Source organism: Rhinoderma darwinii, chromosome 12, assembly GCF_050947455.1.
Source record: "Rhinoderma darwinii isolate aRhiDar2 chromosome 12, aRhiDar2.hap1, whole genome shotgun sequence".
NCBI classification, from domain to species: domain Eukaryota; kingdom Metazoa; phylum Chordata; class Amphibia; order Anura; family Rhinodermatidae; genus Rhinoderma; species Rhinoderma darwinii.
Window position 1 is genome coordinate 35,260,447 of NC_134698.1, and position 24,371 is coordinate 35,284,817.

The 24,371-nt window shown below is 43.0% G+C and overlaps 1 protein-coding gene across 1 annotated transcript in view; it reads left to right on the forward strand.

Annotated features, from left to right (window-relative positions):
- PLA2G4F (phospholipase A2 group IVF) overlaps positions 1 to 24,371 on the forward strand; it is a 632,963-nt gene that overhangs the window by 25,909 nt on the left and 582,683 nt on the right. Inside the window, exon 2 of the mRNA XM_075844320.1 lies at positions 12,757 to 12,829. Coding sequence (XP_075700435.1) covers positions 12,757 to 12,829 — 73 coding nt within the window. The remainder of the gene's footprint in view (positions 1 to 12,756; positions 12,830 to 24,371) is intronic.

Sequence of the window (24,371 nt, forward strand, 5' to 3'; positions counted from 1 at the left end):
AGTCTAACCTCCCGGGATGACAATTCAGTCCAAGTGACAGCTCCAGCAAATCACAGGCCAAGCACAGGCTGCAGCGGTCACATGGACTGCCGCGTCATCCAGGGAGGTGGGGCCCGATGTCAAGAGAGGCGCGTGACCAAGGACGCGTCACCAAGGCAACGGCCGGGAGGGAAGTTCTCGGTAAGTACGAAATTTTTCTTTTTTTTTTTTAACAGGTTGCTGTATATTGTGTTCGGCATTCACTGTCGAGGGTGCTGAAAGAGTTACTGCCGATCAGTTAGCTCTTTCAGCACCTTGGACAGTGACGCAGCCGCGCATCATACACCGATGACACACGCAGCTGTCAAATGGTTTTTGCGCGCGCAAAACGCTGCGTGGTTTGCGCGCGCAAAAACGCAACGTTCGTCTGAATCTGCCCTTAGTATGTGAAGATCAAAATCTACATTTTTTTCTGAAAAAACATATACATTTTTACAACGAATAAAGTAGAAAAAACACCCCAACATATGTAAAGCAATTTCTTCCGATTATAGCAATACCCCATATGTGGTAATAAACTGCTGTTTGAACCCACAGCAGGGCTCAGAAGGGAAGGAGCACCATTTGGAGTTCTGATTTTTGTTGGAATAGTTTTCAGAGCCGTGTCGCGTTTGCAATGCACTGGAGGGATGAAAACAGTAGAAACCCCTCAAGGAATTTTTTTAGGGGTAAAGTTAGCATTTTGACCCAGCATTTGTTTTTCTGAATTCATTGGAATTGGTCTGTAAAGGTAAAAATGTACATCTTTGCTGAAAAAACGTAGACCTTTTTAATTTTTACAGGGAATAAAGGAGAAAAAGCACCCCAACATTTGTAAAACAATTTCTCCCGATATGTAAATACGCCATATGTGGTAATAAAGTGCTGTTTGGACCCACAGCGGGGCTTAGAAGGGGAGGAGCGCTATTTGCCTTTTGGAGCTCAAATTTAGCTGGAATAGTTTTTCGGTGTCATGTCGAATTTGCAAAGCCGCCGAGGGACCAAAACAGTGGAAGCCCCCCAAAAGTAATCCCATTGGGGAAACTACACCACTTAAGGAATCTATCTAGGGGTATTGTGGGCATTTAGACCCCACAAGTCTTTTGCAGTATTTATTAGAATTAGGCTGTGAAAATTAATATCAACCTTATTTCCCCTAAAATGTTGAATATTTTCAATTTCACAAAGGATAAAGGAGAAAAAGCACCCCAACATTTGGAAAGCAATTTCTCCCGAGTATGGCTATACCCGACATGTGGTCATAAATGATTTTTCATTAGAAAGTAATTAACCTTTTCCGGACTGATCCATTTTTTGCTTTTTAATTTTTCCCTCCCCGCTTTCCGAGAGCCATAACTTTTTTATTTTTCCGTTAATAGAGCTGTGTGAGGGCTTATTTTTTTGCGGGACAAGCTGTAGTTTTTATTGGTACCATTGTTTGGTACATACAACTTTTTTAGCACTTTTTATTACGTTTTTTGGTAGAGCCAAGATGACCAAAAAAACTGCGATTTTGCCATTTTAAATGATTTTTCATGGCATTCAATAATGGTGTATTGTAATAGTTTGAACTTTTACGGATGCAGTGATACTAATCTTGCGTGTTTTTTTTTGTTTTTTTTTAATACTTTAGAGCAAAAATGTGAAAAGTTTTTTTTTTTTTGGACTTTATTTTATTTATTTTTTCCACTAATAACTATTTACTTTTGTTTTTACACATTTTATTTGTCCCTATAGGAGACTTGAAGGAGCGATCGTTAGATCACTGGTAGAATACACTGCAATACTAATGTATTGCAGTATATTGTCATTTTTACATGCTCCTGTAACAGCGCGATCGCTGTTTCTGTCCATTTAGTCCCGTGTGCCAGCTGTAATACACAGTTGACACTCGCAGCGTATGGCGCGGGCTCAGTGTGTGTGAGACCCCCCCACACCCCGACATGCTATTAAGTCATGGTGCGCGAAGGGTTTCATGCGCAGCGGATGGTGCAAAGTGAAAATTACAATTTTCGACTGATGTGCCATTTTAGTTCACTATATGTTGTGCCCAGTTTGTGCCACAAATACCACAAATAAAATATTAACCGGGTTCTCCCGGGTATGGCGATGCCATATTGGTGGACGTAAACGGCTGTTTGGGCATGCTGTAGGGCTCAGAAGGGAGGGAGCACCATTTGGCTTTTGGAGCACAGCTTTAGCTTGGTAGTAGCTCTGGCGTTTTGCTGGTATTTTAGTTTATAATGTGGGGGTACATGTAGTCTGGGCAGAGTACATCAGGGGCATAATAAGAGGGTATAATAATGGGGTAAATAAAAAATAATCCGCAGATATGTGGCCAGTGTCGCACTTATAAATGGCGCCCGATCTAATCCGCTTTTGGAACACAGCATATTTTGCATCGCTATATTCTGGGAGCCAGAACTGTTTTATTTATTTTTCACTCCAGGAGCTGTGGGAGGGCTTATTCTTTGCGGGACAATCTGTCGTTTTTTTTTGATCACTTTTTATTCCATTTTTCAGCAAGCAAGGCGACCAAAAACCATAAATTCTGACAATGTTTTTCTGTTTATTTTTTACGGCGTTCACCCTGGGCTATAAATTACCATTATATTTTATTCTGCGGGTCCATAAGATTACGGCGATACCATATGTATATTGTTGTTTTTACATTTTGCAGCGTTTGCGCAATAAAAACTTTATTTATAAAATAAACTATTTTTTGTGTCACCATATTCTGAGAGCCTTAATTTTTATTTTATTTTACAGTCAAAGCTGTGTAAGGGCTTGTTTTTTGCGGGACGGGATGTAGTTTGTATTGGTACCATTTTGGTGTACATGCGACTTTTTGATCACTTTTTAGTGATTTTGGCATTGTTTTTCGTTTATTTTATTTGCTGTGTTCACCGCGCGGGAAAAATATTATAGTTTTATAGTTGAGGTCGTTACGAACGCGTTAACAAATATGTGTACTTTTTTTTAACGTGTTCCTTTTTTTCCCCTATATTAACTTGTTGCCGACACAGGACGAGTATGCTCGTCCTGAGCGGCGAGCACTTTGCGCATTAGGATGAGCATACTCGTCCTGTGTGACAGCCGTCTGTGCGAGGGATCGAGAGCGGGGTAACGGCTGTAATACACAGCCACGGCCCCGCTCTGACAGCGGAGAGGAGAGAAACATCTTCTTTCTGCCGTTTAAACCTTTGAACGCCGCGATGAAAGCTGATCGCGGCGTTCAAAGAGGGGGGGACTGCACATTGATCGTGTCACAGAAAATAACTGACGCGATCAAAGCCCACAACTCATATGGCCAGACAGCCCAGGGTCCATTGAAGGACTCCAGGGCTGTCTGAACATATTTCCTGTTCTTAGGGCATACTGAGGTATGCCCTAACAACTGCCTGTGTACAATCAGTAACCGGCTAATGTACTGGCATATAGATCTATGCCAGTACATTACAGTTACAAAATCAAAATGATAAATCCCTTTATGGGATTAAAAAAAAAAGTTCAATGAATGTAAAAAAAAAATAATGATAAATAAATAAAAAGTAAAAAAAAATACACCAACTCATATTTTAAAAAGTTTATTATAAAAAAATGTAAGTCCCAAAACATGAAATAATATAGACATATTTGGTATCGCCACGACCGTAACAACCTGTACAACAAATGTATAACATTATTTATGATCGGTGTATGGTGTAAAAAAAAAATATTAAAACTGTAGCGGGACGGCTTTTTTTCTGCATTTTCGCCAAAATAAAAATTTATAGAAATTAAACTATAATGTATTTGTACCAAAAAAGGTACCTACATAAAGTACAACTCGTCCCGCAAAAAACTAAGTTTCATACAACTACGTCGTACAAAAAATAAGAGTTATGAGCGTCGGGATGCAAAGAGGGGAAATGTAAAAAAAATTGCTCTGTCCTCAAGGCCAAAATTGGCCGTGTTCTTTAAGGGGTTAAAAGACTTATTATAGGAAAAAAAGCAGTTCTTGTTTATGTCACTCATATCTTTTATTTTGACAGTTTTTTAAAATATTTGTATTCTTCTTCTTTTTTTTTTTTTTTTTTTTTTTAACATGTCCCACTAGGGGACACTTAGACTTGCAGCTCTGATCGCTGCTGGAATACATGATTACACTACCTACGTAGAGCAATTTATTCTAACTGTCATTGTGACGTGGCAGTCACTCTGACAGGAAGCCTAGGAGGACCGGCCTCCGGCTGGTCCTCGTAGGCTTCGGTACATGGCAACCCGGAAGCCATTGTCTGGCATCCGGTTGCCATGGGTACTGTCGCCAGCCCCCGGGATTTTACGTGGGGGGCTGCCGATCTCAGCTCAACTCCTTAAATGTGGCGATCGGAGTCGAAGGGGTTAACTGCCGAAATCAGCGGCGATGGGCTGCTGATCGACAACAGGGAATGCAGGGCAGACACCCTGCATAGTTAACCGCCGCTGCGGTGTAGCGCCGCGTGGCGGTCAACTGTCAAAGCACTGACGTAACTGCACGTCGAGGTGCACGAATTTACTGCTCATCTCGACGTGCATTAACGGCAAGGTGTGGGAAAGGGTTAAGGACGCAGCCAATTTTTTCAAATCTGACGTGTCCCTTTTATGTGGTAATAACTCTGGAACGCTTTTATGTATCCAAGCAATTCTGAGACTGTCTTCTTGTGACACAATGTACTTTGTTAGTGGTAAAATTTGGTCGATATATTCAGTGTTTATTTGTGAAAAACCAGAAAATGTGCAAAAATTTGCATTTTGCTAAAATTTACATGTATTTGCTTGTAAGACAGATAGTAATACCACAGAATAGTTACTAGTTAACATTTCCCATATGTACACTTTGTTTGCATCGGTTTTTTTTAAGTATTTTTATTTTTCTAGGAAGTTACAAGGCTTAAAACTTTAGCTTCAATTTCTCACATTTTCAAGAAAATTTAAAAAGGCCATTTTTTCAGACAAGTTCAGTTCTGAAGTGACTTTGAGGGCCTTTATATATTAGAAACCCCCAATAAGTCACCCCATTTTAAAAACTAGACCCATCAAAGCATTCAAAACCGCATTCAGAAAGTGTTTGAACTCTTTAGGCGTTTCACAGGAATTAAAGCAAAGTAGAGGGGGAAATTAAAATGTATTTTTTTTTTTTTTTGCCAAAATTTATTGGTCATTTTTTTTTCTTTAACACAGAAGGTTTTACCAGAGAAACGCAACTTAATATTTATTGCCCAGATTAGAAATATCCCACATGTGGCCCTAGTGTGCTAATGGACTGAAACACAGGCCTTAGAAGCAAAGGAGCACCTAGTGGATTTTTGGACCCATGGCAGAGCTCACAAGGGAAGGAGTACCATTTCGATTTTGGAGAGCAGATTTTGCTGGAATAGTTTTCAGTGCCATGTCGTGTTTGCAACGCCCTGGAGGGACCAAAACAGGGAAACCCCCCAAAAGTGACCCATTTTTTAAACTACACCCATCAAGGAATAGTTCTAGGGGTATAGTTGGCATTTTATGGGAATAATGTCGTGAAATTGAAAATCTAAATTTTTTTTTCTAATAAAATCTGAGCTAAAACTACATTTTTTTCATTTTTACAATAGATAAGGGAGAAAAAGCACCCCAACATTTGTAAAGCAAACTCTTTTGAGCACAGCAATACCCCATATGTGGTAATTAACTGGTGTTTGGACACACGGCTGGGCTTAAAGGACGGAGCGCCATTTGACTTTTGGAGCTCAAGTTTTGCTGGAATGGTTTGCGGCCCCATTTGCAAAGCCACTGAGGGGCCAAAATAGTGCAAACCCCGCAAAAGTGACCCCATTTGGGAAACTACACCCCTCGTGGAATTTATCTAGGGGTATAGTGAGCATTTTGACCCTATTGTTTTTTTGCTGCATTTTTTTGGGAATTAGGCATTGAAAATGAAAATCCACTTTCTTTCCACTAAAATGTTGAATTTTTTTCATTTTCACAAGGAAAAAAGGAGAAAAAGCGCCCCAACAATTGTAACGCAATTTCTCCCGAGTACGGCAATACCCCATATGTGGTCATAAACTGCTGCTTGGACACACGACAGGGCTCAGAATGGCAGGAGTGCTACTTGGCATGTAGATTTTGGTTGATTGTTTTTTGGGTGCCATGTCGAATTTGCAGAGCCCCTGAGGTACCAGTACAGTAGAAACCCCTGAGAAGTGACTCCATTTTGGAAACTATACCCCTTAGGCTAATCATCTAGGGGTGTAGTGAGCATTTTGATCCCTCAGGTGTTTCATAGATTTTATTAGAATGAGGCAGTGAAAATGAAATTTTTTTTATTTTTTTTTCCCACAAGTGGTAATGGGAGAAAAAACAACACACAATTTGTTACCCGATTTCTCCCGAGTACGGAAAAAAACCCATGTATGGCCCTAAACTGCTGTTTGGGCACATGGCAGAGCTCAAAATGGAAGGAGTGCCATTTGGCTTTTAGGCTGGGTTCACACGACCTATTTTCAGATGTAATGGAGGCGTTTTACGCCTAGAATTACGTCTGAACAAACGGCTCCAATACGTCGGCAAACATCTGCCCATTACTTTCAATAGGCTTTACGATGTACTGTGCCGACGACCTGTCATTTTACGTATCGCTGTCAAAAGACGGCACGTAAAATTATAGCCTCGTCAAAAGAAGTGCAGGACACTTCTTGGGACGTTTTTGGAGCAGTTTTCTCATAGACTCCAATGAAAACCGCTCCAAAAACGGCCGTAAAAAACGCTGCGAAAAACGCGAGTTGCTCAAATGTCTGAAAATCAGGGGCTGTTTTCCCTTGAAAACCGCTCCGTATTTTCAGACGATTTTTGTTAAGCGTGTGAACATACCCTTAGAGCGAAGATTTTGCTGGACTGGTGTACGGGCGCCATGTCGCATTTGCAGAGCTCCCTTAGGTGCCAAAATAGAGTGGAAAACCCTGAGAAGTGACCCCATTTTGTAAACTACACCCATCAATGCATTTATCATTTGCCTGGACATATGAGGAGTGAAAGGCGCATGTGAGGCCTATTTTGGTGATTTTTGCAGCATTCGCCCACAATGGCAGGACTCTGGGGTCAAATAGTAAAACCAACCCCCAAGTAGTGACCCCTGACCCCCATTTTGGAAACTGCACTCCTGAAGGCATTTTATTAAGGGGTGTAGTGAGCTTTTTGACCACACAGGTTTTTTGTAAATTAGAAATGAATGCTCAGAAAGTGGCAAATTTCCACAGGTATATGCCATTTTAGGGCACAATATGTTGTGCCCAGTTCTTGCCACTGAAGACAAATACCTCAAACTGTTAAGCGGGTTCTCCCAGGTATGGCGATGCCATATATGTGGACGTAAACTGCTGTTTGGGCACGCTGCAGGGCTCAGAAGGGAGGGAGAGCCATTTTGCTTTTGGAGCGCAGATTTTGCTTGGTGGTAGTTTTTTGTTTGGGGTTTTGCTGGTATTTCAGTTTAGAATGTGGGGGCATATGTAATCTGTGCGGAGTACATCAGGGCATAATAAGACGGTATAATAATGGGGTAAACACATAATATTTCATATGTTGCACTGATAAATGGTGCCAGATGTTACCCACTTTTGGACGCCATATTCTGAGAGCCAGAACTTTATTCACCACCGGAGCTGTGTGAGGTCTTATTTCTTGCGGGACAATCTGTAGATTTCATTGGTATCATTTTGTGGTACATGTGATTTTTTTATTTAATTTTTTGCCAAGCAAGGAGACCAAAAACCAGCAATTTTGATGTTTTTTCTTCTTTTTTTTTTTTTACGGCCTTCGCCATGCGCTATGAATGACAATTTTACTTCTGCGGGTCGGTACAATTACGGCGATACCAGATGTATATAGTTTTTCTTATGTTTTTCAACATTTGCATGATAAAATCACTTTTGTTTCAAATTATTTATTTTTTATGTCACCATATTCTGAGAGCCATAACTTCTTCCTGTCAAAAAGCTGTGGGGGGGGGGGCTATTTTTGTGGGACTGTCTGCAGTTTTTAATGGTATAATTTTGGGGTACATGCAACTTTTTAGATCCCTTTTTTTTTTATTTTTTTACTCCATTTTGGGAGGGGTAGTGACTAACATAGCGTTTCTGTAATAGTTTTTTATTAGATTTTTTTTTTTTTGTACAGTATTCACCGTGCGGGTAAAATAGCGTGATATTTTTATCGTTCGGGTCGTTACGCACGCGGGGATTCCACATATGTGTACCTTTTTTTTTTTTTTTTTTGATGTTTTTAACAGCTGTTAGTGTTTTTTATTTTATTTATTTTTTACAACATTTTTATTAACTTGTTTTAAAGGAAGGGTGTCGCGAAAAAAAAATGTTTATTAATTTGCTTTTAGTGTTTTATTAAAATAAATTTTATTTGTGTTTTTGTGTTTAACTTTTTTTTTTTCTCTAACTTTTTCTTCACTATGGAGGCTGCCATTTTTTTTCATCTCTGTATGTGTCGATTAACGACACATACGGAGATGGAATACGGCACATACGGAGATGGAATACGGCACATACATCCCCATAGAGAATGCGAACGGGAGCCGTTCGCATTCACTATGGTGTACGTCGTCTGTGTGAGAACGGCGCATGCGCCGCTCCCACACAGTCCAAATGGAAGGTCTTCGGCCGAGCGACATCCGGTGCCATTTTCATGTAGACCGGAAGCCGGGCCGGACAGTAAGATGACTACTTCCGGTCGCGGCTTCCGGACATGTGATTAGAAGCAAGCACTAGGAGCGGCTGGAGCAGGTAAGTTATGTTTGTGTATGTTCGTGGTTTAGTGTGTGATTACCACTGTGTGTAAGCCTACTACACTGCGTATTCGCTCAAAAAATGGCGGCACACAGTGTAGGAGGTTTGAACATTCAATCCCCTCTTTTCTCCTGGCACTAGCCAGGATAAAGGAGGGGGGATTGTTTGAGGATGCTAGGGCGAGTGTGTCTTCTCAAATTTTCAGCATAAAGCAATGTGGTTGCTTTACCACATGCCAATGCTGCAACTTTGGGAATTGCTCCCTCTAGTGACCAGCACAGGGAAATGTTATAAATTAGAATCTAATTTATAATATTTCTGGACTTGTGAAAAAATTAAAAATTACTACTATGTCTAATCATGTATTTACTAACTGTTTAACTAAAAAAAAAACCAAAAAAAAACATTTCTAGCGACACACTCCCTTTTTAATTATTTTTTTTTTGTTACACTAGGGGACTTGAAGGCATGAAGCCCTGATCGCTTTTCTAATACACGGCACTACCTACATAGTACAGTGTATTAGATCTGTCAGCTATTCACTGACAGCACGTCTATTAGGCTTCGCCACCCGGCAGGGCCTAATAGGCTTCCGTATTAGGAAGCGATTGTTAGTCTACGGTTTCCATAGCAGCCATCGGAACCCTGTGGGTGCTGATGGTTGCCATTAGCAACCATAGGGTGCGATCTAAGGGGTTAATCGGCCGGATTGGAGCCTAGCTCTGGTCCTGGCCGCTAGAGCACGATGTCAGCTGTGAGAAACCGCTGACACCCGTGCCCGTGGCAACCATCATGGTTGCCGACAGGCTAGAAGACACTTCGATGCAGCGATCGCTTTGATCACTGCATCTAAGGAGTTAGTCGGCCAGATCAGAGCCTAGAGCCAGTCCTGGCTGTTACAGCGGGGTGTCGGACAGCCGATAACGGGTGGTGATGGCATACACCTTCCCATGGAGCTGTGATTGGTCAGTCTGCTGTGACTGACCAATCAAAGCAATCGCCGGCCGGGGACCGCTGTGATTGGTCCTCTGCCGTCTTACTGTGCCGATCTACTGTCATAAACTGTTAACGGCACAGTTATGTCACCCTGTCCTTTAAAAACGGTCACCCTGTCAGTCAGGACGCACCAGTACGTCCAGGTGCCTTAAAGCACTGCAATACAGGATGTACCGGTGCGTCCTGGTATGGTAAGGGTTTATTGAGAAAGAAGTGTTGCCACAATTTCAATGTTGATTCTAAGGCTATAATATATTTAGAGATATTGCGTTTGTAAAGATTTGAGGGTTGTCTAGTAATCTCAATTCCCAGCTATTTTATGGAAGATGGACACCACTTCAGGGGAATCTGGACGACCATAGAGGTGTGGGGGGGCCGTTCAGGATTAGGGCTTTACTTTTATCCGCGTTTAGGGTATAGCCATAAAGTTTCCCCAATTTTTGAAGCTCGTCCAGGGCCAAGGACAAAGTGTTCTTGGAATCCTTGAGTATAAGGAGGAGATCATGTGCAGTCACCTTCAGCTCACGATTCCCCAAGCGTATGCCCCTAAACGAAACATTGACTAAGAGGTGATGTGGTATAGTAGGGGGTCCAGTGACATGTTGAATAGGATGGGCGAGAGGGGGCAGCCCTGTCTCGTGCCTCTAAATAGATCTATGGTTTTGGAGAGATGACAGTTAATAAGTAGATTAGTAGTGGCCTGCATCGGCAAAAAATGCAAGTAAGCCCATGCAATGTCTCTGTTAAAAAGGGCCAGGAGACCTTGTCAAATGCTTTTTCAGCGTTGAGACTAAGCAGCATGGTTGGAAGTTGGCCGCACTCCTGAGCTTGTACCATTGCAGCTATCACCATCCAAATACTTTTAGATGAGTATCTGCCAGAGATTAACCCCATCTGAAAAGGATGAGCTATGGTGGGGAGGAATGTGTGGATTCGGTGTGCTAATATTACTTTAATTTTTTTTTTTTTTAGTCCCACTAGGGGACTTCACTATGCAATCATCCGGTCATTTTTTATAATACACTGCAATACTTCTGTAAAACGCACAGGCATCTATTGGCATGGCCTAACAGGCATTAAAGGTAATGTGTCGCTAGAAAAACATTTTTTTTTTTTTTTTTTAGTTAAACAGTGTATAGGTGATTAGACATTGTTTTAATTTTTTCACGAGTCAGGAAATATTATAAATTAGATTCTAATTTATAATGTTTCCCAGCGCTGGTCACTAGATGGAGCAATTCCGAAAATTGCAGCATTGCATGTGGTAAAGCAACCACATTGCTTTATGCTGCAAAATTTGAGAAAACTCACTCGCTCTAGTGAGCTCTCAGAACCCCCCCTCCTTTATCTTGGCTAGTGCCGGGAGAAACGAGGGGATTCAACGGTCAAACCTCCTACACTGTCTGTCGCCATTTTTTTAGCTAATACACAGTGTAGTAGGTTAACATACAGTAGTAAACACACACTAAAACACGAGAAATAGAAATAACTTACCTGCTCCTGCCGCCGCCGCTCCCTCCGGTCCGTCAGCTCCGTCTGCTACCGCCGCTCCAAGTGCACATGTCCGGATGCCGCGACCGGAAGTAGTAATCTTACTGTCCGGCCGCGACTTCCGGTCCACAGAAAAATGGCGCCGGACGTCGCACAGTTCAACTTGGACTGTGTGGGAGCGGCGCATGCGCCGTTCCCACACAGACGGCATACAGCATAGTGGATGGAACGGGCCCCGTTCGCATTCACTATGGGATTGTAGCTGCCGTATTCCATGTCCGTATGTGTCGTTAATCGACACATACAGAAATGGAAAAAAAAATGGCAGCCCCCATAGGGAAGAAAAAGTGAAAAAATAAAAAAAAGTAAAACACAAACACACAAATAAATAAAGAAACGTTTAATTACAAACTAAAGTCAAATTTATGTAAAAAAAAAAATTTCCGTGACACTGGTCCTTTAACCTTTTATTAGGCCCCTGCCTGCCATAGACACCCTCACCCTGCGAGCACATCGCATGGTGCTGGTGGGTGGAGCTGCTTCTGTGTATGTGTCCGAGAACGATATGGGGTGCAGGATCTGATTGGTATGCTGTGTATGGGAGACATTCTAGCAGCTAGTCTCCTTGTGCTTTCTCCCCCCTCTCTATAAACTTCTATGCACAACAGTTACCTGATTTTTCAGTGAAGCTAATAATCGAATTCCTTTCTGCTGTATGGATTCGATCAGTGAATTCTGCGTGAATGAACAAGAGGGGGAGGGAGGAAGTATTCTGATAAATGGAGAAATGCAGTTTTATGTAATAAGATATATTACAATGTTTCCTAACTTTATCCACACGCTCTATAACTCAGGAGGAGAGGAATCGGACAAAATGTTTTGCCCAGAGGCCTCTTTATTAGATCTATACAGGTTTTAAGGATCTGATGTAAACAAAATAGTTACCATTCACTGACTGGAAGCATAGATCATAAAATGTTTAAGAATTAGATCACAAATTACATTTGAAAGCTGTTTTACTTTTTATTGTATACTGATAAGGTTTGTGTTTATATACTGTAAATACTTATCCTAACTTTTATAGGAGTGGTGCAGTTTGTCTTTAAAAGCATATTGACATCATAGAAGTGGAGACCCCCTGCTTAGGACACCCATTTATGAGGCAAAACCAAAGGCTGTAGCGAAAAGTGGCTTCAACTCTGAAAGACTCCACACAACCATTTGAATGGTCTCCATATAGTACTACATTGCCGGGGGAACGGAGGGGCCGCACATGGTTTACCCCCAGCTTCATCATAAAAAGGGGTTGTCTGTATTTAGCTTTGGGACAAGAGTATAAGCATATAACTAAAGCAGGAAATTTACGGTAGTGTATATGAAATCATGTTCAATTATCTGTAACATGGGCTGTCATGGTGTGCTGTATATTTACATTACCAGTGAATCTCTACATTTTCAGAAAGAAGTTCACCCATATTACAGACTGAGTGTGACGGTGTTAAGAGCTCGAAACATTCAAGGCGTGGACATGTGTAAGTTGTAAAAATTGCTATTTTGCAAGAAAAACTGTTTTAAGAATGTTTCTTTTTTTGAGTGCAACATTTTTTTTTCTGTATTTCAAATTTGTATTAATTTTAACATAGAAAAAGTAGTGATACAGAAAGAATTGGGGATAGGGGTACAATATATTCCTCATGTCAGAACATACAAAGGATTATTACCACAGTACAATGCAGTTATTCAAATATAGCCGTCTCGTGTGAATACCATAAACTCACAATGGAGATTGGGAGAGATAAATATGAACACATACCTATTGGTATACATCCACATGACCTATAACCCCACTGACGGAAGGTAAACAGCCGGGCCAGAAACTAAAAGAACAGACCAGAGAAAGATTTAAAAACAAAAAAAAAGATTCACCTCCCCCCCCCCCCCACAGCGCCCCGAACCAGCAAGATCCTAAGCAACTTCAAATCCACCTCCAACTGTCAGTCGCAAAAATAGAACCAATAAAACTAGGTTTTCTGAAATTGAACTGCACATTGAGGTGAGGAATGAAGTCGTTCCTCCATCCTCCGAATTTCATGGACATGCTGAAGCCATTGTCGAAAGAGATGGGGGCTCAGAGGATCTCCAACAAGCCGGGATACAGGCCTTTGCTGCATTCCCCAGATGTCTCAGCAACGACTTCCTGTATTTCTCTATAGATATTCTATGGTGATGCAGAATGATCCAGGCCGGATCATCCCTTAATGAACACCCCATGATCTGAAGTATGAAATCTTGAATCTCAGACCAAAAACTTCTTAGTCTATCAGAGCTCCAAAAAATATGTAGAAGAGTCCCTTCTTCCCTCCCGCACCTCCAACAAAGGGGGGATACATCAGGGAACATTTTATGCAGAACATGTGTGAGACTGTACCACCGGGATAGTATTTTAAAGTTTGTTTCTTGATATGCATTAGTGATAGATGCTTTATGAGAAAGGATCATGATCTTTTGCTCTCCAGTTAGTGAATATATCATTATTAAACCCGCACGATGAACGCCGTAAAAATAAATAAATTGTAAATGCCAGAATCTCTATTTTTTGGTTACCTAATCTCTCACACAAAATGAAATAAAAAGTGATCAAACGTCACATTTACACCAAAATGGTATTATTAAAAACTACAGCTTATCCCGCAAAAAATAAGCCCTCATACCACTTAATCGACGGAAAAATAAAAAAGTTGTGGCTCTCAGAATTTGGCGACACAAAATATATTTTCTTTTTTTTTTACACTAAGGTTTTCACTTGTAAAAGCAGTAAAATATAGAAAAAACTAATACATATATATATATATATATATATCAGACAAAAAATGGCGACAGCACCCTGCAACACTAATGCCACCTAAACCACTAAATATAAATAAATATGCACTAAAGCTAAATCTACTTACAAATAGGGAGGTTCTTAGTGCACATTTTGATCAAAAAGTGTTAGCCCACCTGCCACGACAAGGCGACCTCTGTAAGGTGGGAACCTACGCTGCACATACACCCAGAACTGGGACTAAGCCTACATATATACCTGGGGATGGTAGGATCCAGCATTGAACTGATTAAAATCACCCAGGGCAGAATGGGAGGAGTGCAAGAACAACAAGTGGAGGCAGTCACCAACCCCACATATATGGATCACATAAACACAACAAAAAGTTGAACAGCACATTCCAACTAAATGATACAAAATGTATGCAGGTGCAAGAACACCTGTGACTGCAGAAATACAGCAGACAAAAAATGGCGACAGCACCCTGCAACACTAATGCCACCTAAACCACTAAATATAAATAAATATGCACTAAAGCTAAATCTACTTACAAATAGGGAGGTTCTTAGTGCACATTTTATATATAAATATATATATATTTGGTATCGCCATAGTCTTATTTACCCAGAGAATAAAGTTTAACATGTTGTTTTAATTGCACAGTGAATTCCGTAAAAACGACGCACAAAAAACCATGGGGGAATCGCTGTTTTTTTCATTTTCTACCCCACAAATAATTTTTTCCCCGTTTCCTAGTACATTATATGGCAAAATAAATGGTGCTACGAAAAACTACAAGTCTCTCAGAAAATTAAAATATTATATTAGTTCAATTTCAAAAATTATTTTTAAAACCGAAATGTGGGCCTACTGAAAAAGTATGTACAGTATATGCACTCAATACTTGGTCGGGCTCCTTTTGCATGAATTTCTGCATCTGTCTTACCGGTGTCTCCCGTGTGTTGTCCGCCTTTTAACTTATGAATTAAAGCACCAAGATCAATTGGAATATGGTGAGTGCCGTATGATGATTTTTCTTCTAAATAGGATTAAGTTGCCTATGATCTCTGAACAGGCTAAAGCAAAACTCTGCGCCCATGTGGAGATTGCGGAATTAGAGAGAGCTATATAGGTCCCTTCTGCCGAATAAGGCGGTGGGGGTGGATGGACTACTGGGGGAAATTTATGTTGAATATTTAGAGGTCAGGCTTTTTAATACGTCGAGAGCAGTGGGTGTTCTCCCACGTTCAATGGTGGAAGCATTGATAGTGCTAATCTTTAAGGTGGGGAAGAATCCCCTGAATGTGAAATGCTACCATCCGATATCATTGTTAAACTCATTATAAAATATTGGTGAAGGTACTGGCCAGTTGGCTCTCTAGGGTTGTGGAGGAAATGATAAATTCTGACCAGACAAGATTTATCCCAAATAAATCTACCTTATAATATCCGGAAAGTGTTTTTGGGAATGCAGACTACATAGGAGGATGGGGACGATGACTCGGTGGTGCTCTCGCTCAACACGGTGAAGGATTTTGACTGAGTCTAGTGGGAATACATCTAGATGGTTCTGCTCAGATTTAACCTGGGAGAGGACTTTGTTGCCTGGACCAGGTTATTATCCCCTTAAAGGGAACCGGTCACCAGCATTTCACCTATTAAACCAGCACTACCTGGTGGTAGTGGGTGAAAAATAATTTCTATATAACCTAGAATTGTCTTCTTACTCTGCTCTGTAGCTTTAGTATTCAGTTTTTTAGTGTTCCCACACCGTATGCTAATGAGCAGAAAAGAGTCAAAGCTTGTGGATGAATCGCTGATGAGTTACAAGGGCAGGCTCTCATTCCGCCAGTATATCCCCTCAAAGAGCAAGATATGGGGTTAAAATCTACAAGCTCTGTGAGCGGTACAGGCTACACATCTGCAGTTAGATTTTATGAAGGCAAAGACCGTGATATTACCCACATTATTAACTCATTCACTTTCACACTGTTTATGTAGTTAGAACCAAAAGGGATGGTTGCTTATTGGATAATTTACTGTAAAAATGCAGCAATACTGTATCTTCTGGAAAAAACTATTTTTTATTTCTTTTCACCTATTTAAAATACTCCCTATACCCCTAGATGAATATTAGCAGGACATTTATACTTGTCAAAATGACCTGCAGTACCACGGCAAATATAGCGTGGTTCCCTAAAATCAGCTCTGGCGTAAAAAGGCCTCCAAAAGCTAAAATTGACTCCTATGATATGCCTTATAACGGGTACATATAATAGATTAGACACACCTATTTGGTATCGCCGTACACGGGAGTAATAGCAGAATGTGGAAAGCTGTCACTTTTATCAATATGTCATATGGTGTTTCGAAATGGCTTAAGAAAAGTGACACTTTTGTAAAAAATTAAAAAAAAGGCAATTTACATTTTTTGGGCCCAAGTTTGGACAAATTCTGTAAAAAGTGTGAAGGGTTAAAACGTTAATTGAACCGCTAGAAAAACACTGTTTTTTTTTACCATTATTTATTGGATTTCAAGTCCATTACCCATACATTAATAGCATGGTGTAAAAATCGAAATGAAGACATTTTAGTGCGCAATTGAAAAAAGGGGCACTTGTGTTTTATACTAGATTTCTGGTCCAAAATAATTATCTACACCTCCAAGTCAGGTGTCCTTATGATCAGGAATGAAAAAATATATTTCAATACATTTGTATGATACAATAACTTTTATTTTCAAACTGTTACATTTTAAATGATGAAAAATCTAAATTTTTCTTTTTTTCCTGTCTTTCCACGGCTATAAAAAAAAGTAACAAAAATGTTACCTATACATATATACCACAAAAAGGAAGTACTACATGTCCCAAGAAAACAGTGCAAAATTCACATCGATACATAAAACACATACAGAGTTATACTGCGTTACATCTGTGAATAGCAAAACTGCGAAAATTGCTCTGGTCACTAAGGCCTCATTCACACGGCAGGGTTTCCCGGCCGGGTGCCGGCCGTTCATAAATCGGCCGGCACCCGGCTGCATTAGGAATGATAGACCCCTAATGGGGCTATTCACACGACCGATTTTTTGACGGCCGGGAAATCCGGCCGTCAAAAAATAGGACATGCTCTATCTTTGCCCGGCCGCCCGGCTCCCATAGAAGTCTATGGGGCCGGGTATTACACGGCCATCACCGGAATGTGTTCCGAGTGATGGCCGGGTTTTCCGGAGCTTGCGCTCTATCTCCTCCTCCTCACAGCGCAGAGTGCATGTGAGGAGGAGGAGTTGATGCCATTCTGACGAATGGCATCGCTGTACACTGTGTTGCAGGGCCGGGGTGTACAGCAGGTGGAAGGGAGCGCTGCGCTGGCTCCCTTCCCCTGCTTGTTAAAAGCACCCTGGCTCGGCGACACCTTCGATGGCGCCGCTAATAGCAGCAGCTGCTGCTGCTGCGGCTGCTACTACTACTGCAGCGACGCCACTATAGCAGAGCAGGGAGGTATCTCCCCGCTCTGCTATGTGCTAGCCGCACTTTAGCTCCTTAAAGGAGCGGAATCCCCGTGTTTTCGGGGATTCCGCTCCTGGACAGAGCGCTTGATGTCTCTGTCCATATCTGGGCAGTGACATCAGGGGAAACTCCTGAAGCGGAATCCCCGAACACATGGGGATTCCCCTTCAGGAGCTGCCGCTGATGTCACTGTCCGGATCTGCCCGGCCCGGCACGGATGCATAACTTTATGCAAACCGGCCGGGCAGAATGGCCGATTTTACCGGCCGGCACTCGGGCTCGGGAACGACCCGGTCGTGTGAATCCCGCCTAAGGTTTAAAACTGGTTTAAGGGGTTAAATAAGAATGCCGGTGCTAGGTTAAATATAACTAAGACGCCTCTCCTGCATTTGTCTTGGGTAGGGGCACACGGCAGGGGGGCCACTTGTTACCCCTGTTATTTGCCTGAGCGATTGGCTCAATTACTGAGACATAGACCATATATTAGATGATGGAAGCTGGGGAATCAAGAACTGAAACTTTTTCCACTAATGGGGGAATAATGATAAACAATTGATTCACTTTGCCTGTCTTTAGATGTTGTTAATAAAGTTCAATTAAAAAAAAAAACAAACACACACACACACCGGTAGTGAGAAGAATGTAAGAGCAGCCCCTCACAGACATGAGATGTTGCTGTAGGTAGAAATACTTTAAAACTTCTTCTGCTCCTCAATCACCTATTATTCACCTGTTATATACCTGGACAGTGTTACCTGAATGCCGGTGGTCACATGACAAATCGGTGGGATATACCATTTTTTAGTCGCCTTTTTTTTTTATATCCGTCAGTTATCTGAGCAGAATTTGAAGTACATGGATAGTAGAAATCTGTATGACTTTCCATTCTATAAATAAATTGATAGTAAAAAGTCTCTCTTGTCCTGAGGCAAGAAAAAAGTTTGTTTTTGAGAATTTAGTAGGACTGCTAAGAATGTTTTTGCCTTGATGGCTAAAAATCCGATTTTTGTGTATTTATTATCCTGCCTAAATCTTGAAGAACTGAACCAGCAACAGAGTTGATGAATGAGCCGATGGCAGATCTTAGGAAATTTTAATACCGAGGATGAATAGGTATGTGGTAGTAAACATCCTGAAGGTCTATCGTAGCCATGTGATTTTTCCCAATCAGCGGAATTGGCGATTGTGTTGATTCCATCTTTAACCACTTAACGGAGCTTGAACATTGTGAGAAACCAGACATGGACCGCACATCCACAATATATACGTTGACCTGAGCCGCTAGGCAGAATTTATAAACTTGAACATGTGGTTCTTTGTAAACATTTTGATCAAACTGTATAAGCCCACTTGCCACTTCACGGCAACCTCTTTATAACCCCTTCCCGACATCCGCCGTACATATACGGCGCTGTCGGGAGGTGCTTCCCGCAACGCGCCGTATAGGTACTTTGCAACGGGAAACGGTCATCGGTGCTAATTTCACCGTGACAAAGTAAAGATGGCTGCTATCCCTGACAGCAGGCCATCTCTACTACTCGCCCAGGGTGCCGTTTCGGCCCCCCCCCGCATCGGCGGTCGCTGCTATTGGTCAGTCAATTCTGACCGGCCAATAGCAGGCATTTTTTAAAACTGCCCTGGAGTCGCCGTTAGACCGTGGTGATTGGTGCTGTCTAAGACAGCACCAACGTCACCTAGGGAGGTGGCAGTGATGCCACCTCTAGGAGCACTCTGGTCGGTTTGTAATGACCGACCAATCAGAGCACCGGCGGGTGTTTTGAACATCGAGACCGCTCTGCACGCCGCCATTCCAGTTTGAGGCTGAGCTTTTGAGAGGCTGTCTGCTGTGGCTTTGCTGGGATTTGTAGTGCGATCTGCACTACTGTGTAATAAAAAGTGTTGCTGCTTCTGTCTGATCACCAGCAGATTTTTTTGGCCCTTTCCCTGTCCTTGCCCCTGTCCCAATCTACACCTCCTGTACCCACTGAGCGCTGATCAGCATCTGTGCTCAATTTTTGCGCAGGATTTTTTTTTTTTAATTTGCACCATCTCCCTGTGTGTGCCCTGCGGCCACAAAGTGCTGGTTAGTAACCACCATCACTAATCGGCATCCATGGTTTTTTTTTCCCGCAGGTTCTTTCTTTGTACCTTTTTTTCACCCACACCAATTACCTGTGTGTGTCCTGCGACCGCTGATCAGTGATCGCCATCACTGATCGGCATTTGTGCTCAACTTTTGGTCCAGGATTTTTTTATTTTTTCCCAATTATAAATTTGCACCATCTATTTGTGTGTACCCTGCGGCCAAAGACTGCTGATTAGTTATCCGCAAGTGTGGTAATATGTTGACGCAGGTTTTTTTTTTTAGGTCTTCTTTTTTTTTTTCACTCGCACCTTTCCATAGTGTGCGTCCTGCGCTGCGTGCTGATTAGTGATGCACATCGCTGATTAGCATATTTTCTGACGCAGGTTTTTTTTTTTTTTTTTATACGATAAAATGGAAAATATTATAGTAGTTAGGTCCAGCTAGTACAGGGGTCTCAAACTCGGCCAGGTAAGTGGGCCACATATAGAAAAAATTTGAAGTTGCCGGGCCGCATTACTTTCAAATTTGATACATTAGGTTAATTCGTTATTTGAACTACTATAACAATACTACATTACTATAATAATACTACATTACTATAATAATAGCGCTAGGTTTAAACTTACCGGAATTTTGCGTGAGTTCTCCACGTGCTTATTTCAATAATCCAGTTTTACAGTTTAAGTGTCGCTAAATGCAGTTCGGCAGCTCAATTGGCAGCGTTTGACAGACACACAAATGTCAAAATTAGGCAGCCCCCTTTTAGATCGTGCCACAGTGCCCTCTGTAGATGCTGCCACAGTGCCCTCTGTAGATGCTGCCACAGTGCCCTCTGTAGATGCTGCCACAGTGCCCTCTGTAGATGCTGCCACAGACACCCCCCAGTAGATAGCTCCATTGGGGCTCCCTCTAGGAGTGGAATCCGCAGCCAGAGCGTTGCCGATGCTTTGGCCAGGGATTCCTCTGCTGGAGGAGCCCCTAATGTCACTGTTCATGAACAGTGACGTCAGGGGATCCTCCTGGACCAGAATGTGATGTCAGGGACCACCCCAGAGCCGGTGTCCCAGAGCGGAGCACTAGTATAGGCTCTGCTCCGGAACTCTGGTGAAGTAACTGACATTAGTGTCCATATATGGACAGTGATGTCAGGGGCTTGCCCAGAGCTGGAGTCCCGGAGCAGAGCTGCTTCTAGCACTCTGCCTGGGATTCCAGCTCTGCTCCTGACATCCCTGTTCATATATGGACATGCATGTCAGGGGCAACCCCAGAGCTGGAGTCCCGGGCAGAGCGCTACTAGCACTCCTACTGGGACTCCAGCTGTGCTCCTGACATCACTGTCCAGCTCTGGGAAAGCCCTAGACATCGCTGTCCATATGTGGACAGCGATGTCAGGGGATTCCACAGAGTACCAGAGCAGAGCCTATGCTAGTGCTCTGACCGTGACTCTGCTCTGGGGAAGACCCTGACAAAACTGTCCATATATGGACAGCGATGTCGGGAATTTCACACCAGAGCAGAGCCGATACTAGCGGCTCTGTGTCCCGCGGGCCGCAGATGACAGCCTCAGGGGTCGCATGTGGGCCGCGTGCTTGAGACCCCTGAGCTAGTAGCTAGGGAGTTAGGGTAGCATTCGTTAGAAACTTTAATTTAGTTTTAGATCTGGATAGATATATCTATGAATTATTTTTTTCTGCAGTTTTAGTAGAGATATACCGTAGTTCAGAACGGACGATCGTACAGTAAATGCCATTTATTTTATTTATTTTTTTTCCTTCTCGTCTTCATTTTTTTTTTTATCTTCTAATTTCTGTTTGACTATACACGTGTAAAAACACCACACAACCCCCTGTAATAAATCAAAATGTCTTAATCGTCCAGAAGGATGTATTCAGTCGAGGAGGCATACGCCATCATTGCCTCTGACACTGATTCGGGCAGTGAGGGAGACGAGGTATATGTCCCACTCCTTTTAGTTTCCTCTTCCTCCTCCAGTGACTAGGAACACCCCCCCCCCCCCAAAGGCGATCCAGGAGAGCAGCTGAGGCAACCCCAATGATCCCGTGTGGACTCCACTCCCCGAAAAGTATGAGCCTTAAATTCCTGATTTTATAGGCAGCTCAGGAATTCCTTTTGAGACTGAAGGCCTCACAGAAATTGACTTTTTCAAGGTCTTTTTCTCTGAGGAGTTTAATTTAATGGTGGCCCAGACTAATCTGTAACCCAACAATTTTTAACCCAAAACCCATACACACAGGTTTAGGGTTTACGAAGGGAAGGACTCTATTCTTGAACCCCAAGAATGCCCCCCATCCTGGGAGTTAGTGGGAAAATAGTGTGGGATTTAATTCACCCATTGCTGGACAAGGGTTATCACCTTTACGTGGATAACTTCTATACCAGCATCCCACTATTTAGGTGCCTTTCTGCCAGGGAAAGCGAGCAGTTTTTTACGCAAGCGTTTTTAAAAATGTGTTGCGTAATAAAGAACAGTGGGTGGGGTTGTGTATGGCGTAGTTGCATGTTTAGGGGGAATTTTGTGTGTATGGGGGTGTGCTCGCGGCTGATTCTTCAAAACCACTGATAAGCGGCTATGAAGGATCAGCTGCGCCCGTGCATACGGCACGTGCTACACGGACACACGCTCTGCTCTGCCACACGGACACACGCTCTGCCACACGGACACACGCTCTGCCACACGGACACACGCTCTGCCACACGGACACACGCTCTGCCACACGGACACGCTCACACACGCTCTGCTCTGCCACACGGACACACGCTCTGCTCTGCCACACGGACACACGCTCTGCTCTGCCACACGGGCACACGCTCTGCTCTGCCACACGGGCACACGCTCTGCTCTGCCACACGGGCACCCGCTCTGCCACACGGACACACACACACACACACACACACACACACACACACACACACGCTCGGCTCTGCCACACGGACACACACACACACACACACGCTCGGCTCTGACACACGGACACACACACACGCTCGGCTCTGACACACACACACACACACACACACACGCTCGGCTCTGACACACGGACACACACACACACACACACACACACGCTCGGCTCTGACACACGGACACGGACACACACACACACACACACACACACACACGCTCGGCTCTGACACACGGACACACACACACGCTCGGCTCTGACACACGGACACACACACACGCTCGGCTCTGACACACGGACACACACACACGCTCGGCTCTGACACACGGACACACACGCTCGGCTCTGACACACGGACACACACACACACACACGCTCTGCTCTGACACACGGACACACACACACACACGCTCGGCTCTGACACACGGACACACACACACACACACACACACACACACACACACGCTCGGCTCTGACACACGGACACACACGCTCGGCTCGGACACACGGACACACGGACACACGGACACACGGACACACGGACACACACACACACACACACACACACACACACACACACACGCTCGGCTCGGACACACACACACACGCTCGGCTCTGACACACGGACACACACACACACACACGCTCGGCTCTGACACACGGACACACACACACACACACGCTCGGCTCGGACACACGGACACACACACACACGCTCGGCTCTGACACACGGGCACACACACACACACACACACGCTCGGCTCTGACACACGGGCACACACACACACACACACACGCTCGGCTCTGACACACGGGCACACACACACACACGCTCGGCTCTGACACACGGACACACACACACACACTCGGCTCAGACACGGCGCCACATAGTGCAGGTATAAAGTGATGGATGAGAAGAGTGAAACTCACCTGGTAACGATGTTAAAAAAGCAATGGAGAGATAAGGTGCTGCTGCCAGGACTCAAGGCCGGTGATTCGGATGAAAGACCGCGAAGAATATGCTGGGTGAGCTGGAAAGGAGTCTCCGAGGGCGCTGCTGCACTTGAATGGGACCGAAAGGACACGAACTCCGGAGTGATGATAATAAATAGAATTTATTGGTAATATGACTACGCGTTTCAATGCCGTACCGGCATCTTCATCAGGTCATGAAGGAAAACACACAAAGCACTGTTTAAATAGAAATGTAAAAGTTGAAAAAACCCGCCAATGTGAACGAGGTCAGGGCGTTTCCAATGACGTCAGAGTTGAAAGGTTAAAAAATGGATAATAACATTGATAATAAAGATTATAACATATAGTTGAAACATTTGCAATAATAAAAAGGAAAGGTAAAAGATATAAAATGAGAAGCGATATGAGAACATTGGAAGTAATAGCAAGGAGTGTATCCAAAAAAATGCTGAAACCCGATGAATGACTGCCCGGGAGTAACCGGATAATCACGGATGCTACTGCAAATAATACATGTATAGATATAAACCACAAGTAGATGTGTGGTATGGGGATACAATCTTTAGGTGCAAAAAAATGACATTGGAAAGAAAGACAAATTGTCGGCAACGATTCTAAAAACTGCAAGATGCGAATAAAAGAGCTATAAAATGGGATAAAAATAGGACAACAACCATGAACTAAACTTTAGGGCATAGTGAGCAAGCCGAAAACGTAGAGTATGCAATATGATATATAAAGCTATGTACATAG